At 51.9% G+C, this 11523-nt stretch overlaps 1 protein-coding gene across 1 annotated transcript; it reads right to left on the reverse strand.

Annotated features, from left to right (window-relative positions):
• Positions 1 to 10381: 10381 nt before the first annotated feature.
• Positions 10382 to 10834, reverse strand: LOC120653290. Its single transcript, XM_039931058.1, has one exon. The coding sequence runs from the start codon at positions 10832 to 10834 to the stop codon at positions 10382 to 10384; it is 453 nt and encodes a 150-aa protein (XP_039786992.1).
• Between the last annotated feature and the right edge of the window lie 689 nt (positions 10835 to 11523).

An 11523-nucleotide genomic window follows, 5' to 3' on the forward strand; every position in this document is an offset into this window, starting at 1 on the left:
AAATCGCGTAAAAATGATTGAGGAGGTGCTAAAAGGCTTGGTGGCACGCGGTCTGGATGGTGCCCGTGTTTTCGCCACCATCTTCCTTCGCAAAGTGCGCGTTCTCTCCGCGTTGCGGGGAAAGATGTGGGATTACGAGCACGATGAGCCGCGAGAAGAGCTACGGGACCCCGACAGCTCTGGGCTGTGGAGGTGGCTCGAAGGCATGATTGCGGGCGAAGGCCGCCGTCCCATTGGCGGCACATCCCCTTTTTTGTCGGGGTCGCCCCCCCAACCTGGTAAGCATCCATCATGTCTCCCATTTCCTGCCCCTTCCTGTTATCTTTCCGTTTCTGCCTGTTTCATCATCGTTCATGATCGCAGGGTCTTGGCAAGCCCAAGTCTCTCCCTCATCGCAGCAAGGGGCCGGAGGGGGCTGCTCACCAGGCCGAGCAGTAGAAGAGGGCCGCGGAGAGGAAGAAGAGGAGAGCGCTTTGTGCCCGGAAGCACGAAAGTCGTGTGAAGGAGGTTGCCAAGCTCATCCGCGAGGGGATGGACCCCGCGGAGGCTCAGGATTTGGTGGACGCTCGGCCCCTGAAATATCCGGAGTCCGGATCTGACGGGGAGGAGGAGGAGGAGGAGCTGGAGCCGCTTAGGGGTGAAGATTCTGGTCTGGACACGTCCCCATGTGGGAGGGGCGGATCCGGGGCCCGCAAGCGCACTCGCGATGAGGCGGAGCCTGAGTTGGCGAAACAGCTTAGAGGCGAGGGCTCGGACGCACTAGGGGTCATCAGCGACGTCCCCCGTGATGACGATTGCGCCCTCCCTCCCGGCTGCGGAGGGGCTGATGGGCCGCCGCCGCCTGCTGTGACGACCGTCGCGACGTGTTCGCCTCCCACAACGTCGGCCGAGACCATCCCGACGAAGGCTGCGACAAGAACGTGAGTGCTGCGCTTGTTTTGGCGCTCTGGAGGGGCAGCCTTTTTTGGTGACGCGCTTTCTTGTTTCTATAATGCAGGGTCTCGACCAGTTTCCAACCGATGGCTGAGCTGGTGGAGTGGACTGAGCACCCTTCCCTGGCGGTTCTGCTCGCCAGTCGTCGTGGGGGGAGTGTTGACGGCTGTTAAGTCCTAAAATCAGCCATCAACTCCTGCAGCTTTTCATGTTCGTTAATCACCAAACTTAGTTATACGGCTTATGACTAATAGAATTCCATGAGTTTTTGGTGAATTATCATTTGCAGGCACCCATATCTGTAAAACGAGGAAAACATAAGTGAACACAGAAGAAATGCACATAATATCTTGCACATGTGTTCCACTTAGAAGAAGGGCCCACAAACTAGTCGAAATGGGCGTACCAAGCAAGATGCACCCATGGATCAAGACCAGGGCCCACCTATCAGCTATCCAGAGGAAGGCGGGCCCAGGGGAGTGCCATTTGGGCTCGGCCGACCCCCTGGGCCGCCCGACCCTTGTTGGGCTCATTCGGGCCCAGTTTTCTCAAGCAGTCTCCCAGGGCTCCCCTACATCTATCCCGGGTGTGCATAGTACCACCTCGCGAGTCTAACCGCGGATCCACCTTTGGAGAGGCTACTTAAGGAGGAGGAGAGCCCCCCTTTGAAAGACACACCACCATCATGTAGAACTTGGGCTCCATTGCAAAGGCGAGGCGCTACCTAGGCTAGTGCTTAGAGTAGCAGGAGGGTGAGGAGTAGTTCGGAGGGGCGCCGGCCTGTCGGCGCTCTTCTCCAACTTGTACCTCTACGGATGCTCTTCCTCTTGTATGAGTAAGTTAGTATTTATGATTCTTGTATTGCATAGTACTTTCATATGGGTGAGATCAGTTCTCTTACTCGCGGGTTCGTCGCTCTGTATTTATACAGAGTGCTGTAGTTTGCTATAGGATATCAGACATAGTTAGACTGCATTAGTAATTAGTAGCATAGGCGTGGTGTCTATGCTAAGGGTTACCTTCGTTTGCCTTATATTCCACGGCCTGTGAGGTAGGCCACAGGTGGTGACAGCCCTGTTGGTCCTTAGTAGTCCTCCACGTTCGGATATAGCATAGAGCTGTTGGCCGGAGTCTCCTGACCATTTTTGGGGTAAGCCGGTGCCCGAAGCGACTCTTACCCGAGAGATCAACCTTTAACTCATCTTTAGTGCTACCGCAGGAATCCTCTCCAGCCTTGCCACTTAATCTTGGTGTGTCCTTGGACCGACTGAGTTAGGAGTTAGTGCACACACGTTCTCTGTGGATACGATACCCTTGAATACTCACGGGTGAAAGCTACGACAGTATCCGTGCGCTTGCGGATCTAATTCGCATCGTTAAAATACCCAACAAGCTTTCTGGCGCCATTGCCGGGGAACAGTTGCTATTCTGACTTCGAACCTAGTTGGTCCTCATATATTTTCAAAAAAAAAACTGTTTTCTTTTTCTTTACCTCTACCTTCGCCCCTGCTACCCATTCTACTCTCATATCTTTTTGATTTTCTTATCTCAACCTCTACCCCCGCTACCCTTGGAAGGTTATCCTTGTACACACCTTCCGTCCCTGTGGGGTGAGTCTTTAGAGCCATCATCTCTAGACTTAGTTCCTCATCCGGCTACAAGATTCACCCTCACGCCTTACCGATCGAATTGAGTGAAATAAATTCACACTCATATCCTCGATTATCGATCGATGCCAATCAGATCAAGTGACGCAAAGATCATTTCTAAATCCTTGATTTTGATTGATGCCCAATAGAAGTTTTGTTCACCCTTCCTATCAAAAGAACTTCTATTGGAAGCATAGGATGGTTTGCTTTGCCACCACGAACATCTTTGATGAAATGCGAAGCTTCCTACCTAAGGAGGGGATGAGTTGAAAGAAACTCATTTCCCTCATGACCGAACTCAGAATCGTTCATTTGGCCCACAGAGTTACACATCCTCTTTCTTTATGCAGCCATGAATATTCTCGAGTTTTTCTTTCCGGAGATCAGACCACTCTCTTCATGGGCATGAAATTTCATCACAAAGATCATGCTCCTCCTTGACATCTCCGTGGTCTTTTGTGCCAAGTCGCTGCGAGTCTTACGATCATCTCAGGGTTAACGCCCTTTACGATGGTTGTATTTGGTTTTGCTTATCATAATATCTTTGCAGGGTCGTAGTTGTATTTGTGCACTAACCTTGTAGCTTGAACGATGATAAATCAATAAATGGTGGTGAAGCTGGGAACTACATCACCATGGTAGCTGCAGGATGAACCCACATGATAGAGCTTGCGACCATAAACAAAGCACTGCCGGGAGATAGCCCGAATTCTAAAACAAAAAAAACTGGTGCTTCAAGCACTTCTCACTTTTTATTTGAATAAAGTTTAGACTCCCCGGTGTTCAAAACCGATAGAGTCCTTGTTGTTTTCACCTTTGTTTTCCTTTTGAATAAAAACAGGTACAAGAATAAGTGTGGGGAAGATCTCTCAAAATCAACAATCGCAAACTCTTTCGTGATCTCTCCCCCAACATGTTGCACATCATCGACGGTCCAACATGCTGAAGATCAGGACAGATGGAAATCCAGTGGAGGATGGCCGAACCTCTGGTTCGACCAAACCACCTCTGATTTCCCTCAGCTCCCTCTTCTTCCTCTTCAAACGATGGTTTGTACAAAACTACCCTCAAACTCCCTCACTCTTGAGTTTAAACAAATTGCATGTTGATCACTAAAATTAAACTCAATGAACCTTACCAATCACCTTGTGCACTCCAAGAGCTTCAATGATTAAACTTGCATACTCTTTATTCCTTGCATTCTTTCAAGTTCTTGTGAACATATATCCTCATAGGGACCCCATGCTATCTAAGTAATTGACTAATGTTATATGATTGGATGAATGGAATCATGCTCTTCTTTGCAAAGTACTTGGGATTTCTTTTCAAAAAAAATCATCAATAACTTGTCTCCTCAAATTAATGAAATCCTACCAAAGCCAAAGTTAGATGTTCATGCTCAAACCTTCATATGCAGTTTGACTTTGCTTTGAGTTTGGTCAAATTCTTTGACCCTTGTTAGAGACTTGTCATACACTCATGATCAAGATCACGTACACGTGCACTCACAGATAGCAAGCATTTCCATCCACTCACAAAATAAAACTCCAAGTACTATCATGACTCTCTCTCCAGGGTTACCATCAAGGATATGGGCTATAAAAAAGAAATAAAAGATGCATACCCAATGAAGGTATGCCGCATGCCTAAAAGGCATGAAAAAAAAGAGTGACAAGAAAAGAGAAAAGATGCATACCCAAAGAAGGTATGCCACATGTTCACAAGACATGTCGAAAAAAAGAAGAGAAGAAAAAAAATATAGCCCATGTCCAAGAAAAAAATACAAAGAAGAGAGATGGATCATACAAAGGAGTTCATCCACTATCCACCAAAAATATTCCACACACTTGCACCTCTTGATCAGATTGTATGACTCATTTCTGCTTGGATCTTGTTTTTTACATAACAATATAAGCAAAGCAAACATGCCTCTTTACACCTACCCTGAGCTCCACATAAGCCTGATTAGATGATAGGAGAAAAGAAGGCAACAACTTTGCCTTGGTGAGGATCTGAAACAAAACGAGTGATTCGAGAGAACAATTTGAGGAGCAAGACTATTCTTTTATTTCAAAATATAAAACCCAAGTTTCTAAGCAGGAAGAGCTAGGAACCTGAAGTCTGCATCGTTCCATTCTTCAATTACCTAAGAAAGCATGGTAGCCACTTCAAAGTTCACAGGACTAGAGGAAGCTTGGAATAACTTGTATGCAGGTTACATTCAAGGAGTGGCATCCAACTTAGTCATTTCTCCTTCACTCGAGGATGAGCAATGGCTAAGTGTGGGGGTGTTGTTGACGGCTGTTAAGTCCTAAAATAAGCCGTCAACTCCTGCAGCTTTTCATGTTCGTTAATCACCAAACTTAGTTATAGGGCTTATGACTAACCGAATTCCATGAGTTTTGGTGAATTATCATTTGCAGGCACCCACATCTGTAAAACGAGGAAAACACAAGTGAACACAGAAGAAATGCACATAATATCTTGCACCTATGTTTCACTTAGAAGAAGGGCCCACAAACTAGTCGAAATGGGCGTACCAAGCAAGATGCACCCATGGATCAAGACCAGGGCCCACCTATTAGCTGTACAGAGGAAGGCAGGCCCAGGGGAGTGTCATTTGGGCTCGGCCGACCCCCTGGGTCGCTCGACCCCTTGTTGGGCTCATTCGGGCCTTGTTTTCTCAAGCAGTCTCCCACGGCTCCCCTACATCTATCCCGGGGGTGCATAGTACCACCTCGCGAGTCTAACTACGGATCCACCTTTGGAGAGGCTACTTAAGGAGGAGGAGAGCCCCCTTTGAAAGACACACCACCATCATGTAGAACTTGTGCTCCATTGCAAAGGCGAGGCGCTGCCTAGGCTAGTGCTTAGAGTAGCAGGAGGGTGTGGAATAGTTCAGAGGGGCGCCGGCCTGTCGGCGCTCTTCTCCAACTTGTACCTCTACGGATGCTGGCTTCCTCTGGTATGAGTAAGTTAGTATTTATGATTCTTGTATTGCATAGTACTTTCATATGGGTGAGATCAGTTCTCTTACTTGCGGGTTTGTCGCTCCGTATTTATACGGAGTGCTGTAGTTTGCTACGGGATATCAGATATAGTAAGACTGCAGTAGTAATCAGTAGCATAGGCGTGGTGTCTATGCTAAGGGTTACCTTCGTTTGCCTTATATCCCACAGTTTGTGAGGTAGGCCACAGGTGGTGACAGACCTGTTGGTCCTTAGTACTCCTCCACGTTCGAATATAGCATAGAGCCGTTGGCCGGAGTCTCCTGACCATTTCAGGGGTAAGCCGGTGCCCGAAGCGAGTCTTACCCGAGAGATCGACCTTTAACTCATCTTTAGTGCTACCGCAGGAATCCTCTCCAGCCTTGCTACTTAATCTTGGTGTGTCCTAGGACCGACTGAGTTAGGAGTTAGTGCACACACGTTCCCTGTGGATACGATACCCTTGAATACTCACGGGTGAAAGCTACGACGGTATCCGTGCGCTTGCAGATCTAATTCGCATCGTTAAAATACCCAACAGGGAGCGCGCCCCTAGGGGCTTCCTTGCCGCAGATGGTGACGGTGGCGATGCCGGGCCCCATTTTTTCGCCGACCAGCGTGGCAACGACGTTCGTGCCATATTCCGCGGATCGTGCGGGCGTTCCTGCCGAGGGCTCTCCCCTCTCGCCGCCCGCGGGGGGGGGGGGGGGGGGGGACAGCTGTGTTTGGGGAGCCACCGTCGGCGGAAGGCTCTCTGGTTCCCTATTGTCCACCGCAGGGGCCGTTGGAGTGGCCGTCGCGTGATGACGATGGTGACGCACGGTTTGTGCTGAACGATTCTCGGGAGGACAAGCTTTGGTGACACGTGGGTCGGCAGGGCTTCGAGGCTCAGGAGGCGTTCGCCTCTGCCAAGGGCTGCATTGCCTTGCTGCTGGAAGAGGTAGAATGGGCTGAAAAGCTTGTCACCCAGGCCTGCCCCCCGCCATTGGGGTAAGACTTTTTTGTCGGGTCTGTTTTTTCCTACCCGTATGTGTTTTCTTGTGACTTCCTTTCGTCTTCCAGGTGCTAGAGAAGATCTCCAAAAGGAAATCGTCCTTCTTGTGGGAGGAGTATGGTCGCGAGGTGATGCGCGAGCCCGGTACAGGTCATAGAAGCCCGGTTGGAGGACGAGCAAGCCCGTCGTGTCCGCGCGGAGGCCGACCTGGCGAACCAAGAGACGGGTCGCCAAACAACGGAGAAAGCGTTGGATGGTGATTTCCCTAGCATTCTTTTCCTTTGGTTATATTTGCGACATGACCACATAGTGCTGTGATGTTTCTTTCAGAAATGACTACTCGAAACCGGACCTTACGCCGTGAGTTTGATCAACTGCGATAGTCGGCCCAAGAGGTTTGCTCTTGCGTCCTCGGCTCCCCACCTTCGAGCCCTCTGCAGGTCGATCTTCGAAGGGTCCCCAAGGAGCTGGTTGCGTTGACGGCCATAGCGGCTTACCACGGGGCTTCGACTGCGTTAAGCGCCATGGTGCTGTGGCATCCGGATCTGGATCTGGCAGGCCTCGATGGTGATCTCTCTGCTGGGAAGCCGTACGACGACGTCCTTGTGGTGGCCAGGAAGCTAGAGCCCATCGCCAGCAAAGTTGCGCGGGGTCTGACCTTCACGGCGGTGAGGAATGTCCGGCGCGCGGAGCGGGAATTAGATGTGAGCGGTGGGAGCGCCGGGGCCCTGGCGGACGCGTCGTCGACTGGCGGATCTGTCGCTCCTTCCTCGAGTGTGGATCCACCGTTGCAAAAATAAACGAGTTTATATTAGTTTTCGTTTTACGTGGGGTTGCTGGTGAGGGAAAGAACATCTTGCACTTCGTGGTCAAAGTAAATTTTACTTTTCTGAAAAGAGTTCTATTGTTCGCTTTTCCGCTTGCTCGTGAGCATTTTTGGCCCTCTGCATTCCTTTCTGTTGGAACTGCGTGCTGATCGTAGGCTACGACATGTAGCCGGGGGCTGGCCCAGAGGCATCATTCGCTAGTCGCCGTAGATCGTTACACGGATCCAATAGATCAGATAGTTCGGGAAAAATGTTTGAGTAGGATGCAAAACGTGCGAGTTAATAGAAAGAGTCGTGCGTTGTGTGACAAGAGGGACCGGTGTGCGTGTGCTGCACAATTTGCCCTAGTGAGGCCCCCCGAGCGCCTTGGCCTGAGAGTGCTCAGGGCAAGGGGCTGTAGAGGCAAAAAACAACAGAAGGTGGGATGGTCGAAGACCATGGTCTAGCCCCCGAGCGCTCCGAGCCAAATGTGGTTGGTTCGGGGTGCTAGAAACTAGAGAGGTTGTGTGCTGTTAGTAGGTGAAAAGGCAGGTGTCCAGCCCCCGAGTGATTCCGGGCCGGGAGTAGCCGGGTCGGGACATCGGGTGAGTGCACTGTGTTGTGCCAGGAGAAAAAATTCGATAGGAGTCGGGCCCCCGAGTGCTCCGCGCTGGAAGTGGCCGGGTCGAGGCACTTGGACTGAGCCGCTAGTGCTTCTTACGGGAAGAAACACCGTAACTATTCTATGTTCCAATAGTTGGTCAGAATATTACCGTCAGAGTCTTTTAGCTTGTAGGTGCCTGGGTGTATGACCTCTGCGATGCTGCAGGGTCCTTCCCATGGCGGCGAGAGCTTGTCCTTGTCCTTTGTCGACATGACTCGTCGCAAAACCAGATCTCAAACCTGCAGCGTCCCCTCCCGTATGCGTCTGTTGTGGTACCTGCGTAAAGTTTGTTGGTAACAGGCCGATCGGTGTAACGTTGCCAGCCTTGCTTCCTCTAAAACTTCCATGGCATCCCTCTGGGCTTCTGCCGCCGTTTTTGGGTCAAATGCTTTGACTCTCGGGGCATCGTGGTCCAGGTTGGAACGTAGCACGGCCTCTGAACTGTACGTTAGGAAGAAATGTGTTAGCCCCGTTGACCGGTTAGGAGTAGTTCGCAAGCTCCAGAGCACTGCCGGCAGCTCTTCCACCCAATGACCCGCGAACTTTTTGAATGTCAAAAATTCGTGGTTTGAGCCCTTGGAGGATTAGGCCGTTGGCTCTCTCAAATTGGCCGTTTGTGCGTGGGTGTTCGACCGATGCCCAGTCGATCCGGATCCCGTATCCTTCCGCGAACTCTTGGAAGTAGTGGCCTGTGAAGTTGATTCCATTGTCGGTGATGATGGAATTAGGCACGCCGAACCTGTAGACGATGTCCAGGAAGAACTTGACGTTCTCCTTGGAGTTGATTGTGGTGATTGGCTTTGCCTCTATCCATTTGGTGAACTTGTCAATTGCGACAAGTAGGTGGGTGAACCCCCCAGGTGCCTTCTTGAGTGGCCCAACCATGTCCAAACCCCACACGGCAAATGGCCATGTTATGGGAATGGTCTGAAGGGCTTGGGCTGGCAAGTGGGTTTGTTTTGCGTAGAACGGGCAGCCTTTGCATGCGTGGATGATTTCTTCCGCGTTGCGCAGTACTGTTGGCCACTAGAATCCTTGTCGGAAAGCTTTTCCGACCAGGGAGCGTGGTGCAGCGTGGTGCCAACAGATCCTGGCGTGTATCTCAAGAAAGAGTTCCTTGCCCTGGGCAATGGGTATGCACTTCATGAGAATGCCAGTTTCAGATGGGCTGTGCTTGTAGAGCTCGCCGTCGATCACGGCGAATGTCTTGGCTCGTCGGGCTACCCGGCGAGCTGCATTATGTTCTTCAGGGAGGACTTCGTGTAGGAGATAAGCCAGCAGGTCGGCTCTCCAATCTGAGTTGTCTACCTGGCTTGGGTCGGATTGGCCTGTTGCTAGGCAGAGTGGGTCCCCGATTATCTGGTCGGGGGATGGGTCGGAGGGAGCGTGCTCTGTTTTTTCTGCATGCTCTGTTCCTTTGCTTTTGTCCTGTTTGCGGTCGGCGGCATCTCTCGCGCTGACATTGGCAGGCCTCGCTCTCCCAGTCGGACAATGAACCGACTGAGCGCCGTTAGGCACCCGGTTAACCTCTGGATGCCCTTGACGCTGCGAATGGGTCCCATGTTGGTGATGGCCGCGATCTTGTCGTGGTTGGCTTCGATGCCACGCTCGGACACTATGTACCTGAGAAGTTTGCCCTTAGGCACACCGAACGTGCATTTCTCAGGGTTCAATTTGATGTTGAACCTCTTGAGATTTGCAAACGTGGCGCTCAGGGTGGCGACTAGGTCATCCACACGCGGCGTCTTGACGACGATGTCGTCAACGTAGACCGCGACCGTCGCCCGAGGCGGATCCGGTCGGTCGGGGTCGATCGGCGGGTTAATCTGGTCGGAGAAGCATGCTTGCATGCATCGCTGGAATGTTGCTCCTGCATTCCAAAGTCCGAACGGCATCGACACGTAGCAGTATGAGCCGAACGATGTGATGAAGGATATCGCGAGCTGGTCAGATTCCTTCATCGCTATCTGGTGGTAGCCCGAGCAAGCATCTAGAAAGGATAAGATCTCGCATCCAGAGGTGGAGTCGATTATCTGATCTATTCTAGGCAAGGGAAAAGAGTCTTTGGGGCAAGCCTTGTTCAGGCTGGTGTAATCGACACACATCCTCCACTGACCAATTTTCTTTTTTACAAGGACTGGGTTAGAGATCTAACAGCTTAGCAATTTCTTCTCCTATGGCTATACGCCTCTTGTCGTCGAAGCGGCGCAGGTGTGCTGGACGGGCTTGGATCCTGGCAAAATGCGGAGCTCGTGCTCGGCGACCTCCGTTGGGATGCCTGGCATGTTGGACGGCTTCCAGGCAAAAGTGTCCTTGTTGGCGCGGAGGAAGTCGACGAGCGCGTGTTCCTATTTGGCCGTCAGCTGGGAGCCGACCCGCACCGTCTTGGTTGGATCGGCGTCGTCGACCATGACCAACTTGGTCTCATCAGTTGCGACGAAGGTCGGTGCCTGGCTGGGCTTGCCAGGGTCAGGACGGCACTCAGGAGTGGTGGCGCGAAGCTGGCCGAGCTCAGCCGAGTTCACCGCAGTTTTATCGAGGTCGAAGTACTCGCGGCTGCTGACGTAGGCTTGCTCGAAGGAGCCGCTCACGGTGACAACGCCGTTCGGGCCCAGCAGCTTGAGCTTGAGGTAGGTGTAGTTGGGCACCGCCATGAACTTAGCGTAGGCGGGGCGCCCGAGGATGGCGTGGTACGCCCCCTTCCAGTCCACCACCTCGAATGTGAGGGTCTCGGTGCGGAAGTTGGCTCTGTTGCCGAACATGACCGGCAAATCGATGTTGCCAACCAGGTACGCCTTCATGCCCTACAAGATGCTGTAGAAGGGGAAGAGAGAGGCGCGCAAGCAGGCTCGTGGGATCCCCATGGCTTCCAAGGTGTCAATGTAGAGGATGTTGAGGCTGCTACCCCCGTCCATCAGCACCTTGGACAGGCACATGTTGCTGACGATGGGGTCGACGACGAGAGGGTAGCTCCCAGGTCGAGGGATGCTGGCCGGATGGTCATCCTGATTGAAAATGATGGACGTGGATGCCCACTTCAACTTTCTGGGAATAGAACTCGAGGCAGCACATACCTCGCGGAGCCGCACCATCTGCTATCGCCGAGAGCATTCGTCCTCCAGGCTGCCGATGATGACCAAGCACCGGTTCACGTCCGGGAATGCTCCTTCCGTTATGGGTGGGCATTCGGGTAACCCGAAAATTTCGGGTTGGGCTTTTCGGGTTTTTGAAATTTCGAGTTTTGAGAATTGTTACCTGAAATTTACCCAAAATAATGAAAACCCGACATTTCGGGTACCCGAAAATTCGGGTTCGGGTTCGGGTAAACCCGAACTGCCCAATTTCAAATTGCCAGCAGATCCAAAGCAACGAGCGAGTAGCAGGGCATGGGAGGCGAGGGAGCCAAGCTAGCTAGCGGCGGTGGCGACGGCGAGATGGCGCACCCGATCACGGAGGCCGACGAGCGGAGCCCCTTCGGCTGCTTCATCCC

Source organism: Panicum virgatum, chromosome 1N, assembly GCF_016808335.1.
Source record: "Panicum virgatum strain AP13 chromosome 1N, P.virgatum_v5, whole genome shotgun sequence".
Lineage (NCBI taxonomy): Eukaryota > Viridiplantae > Streptophyta > Magnoliopsida > Poales > Poaceae > Panicum > Panicum virgatum.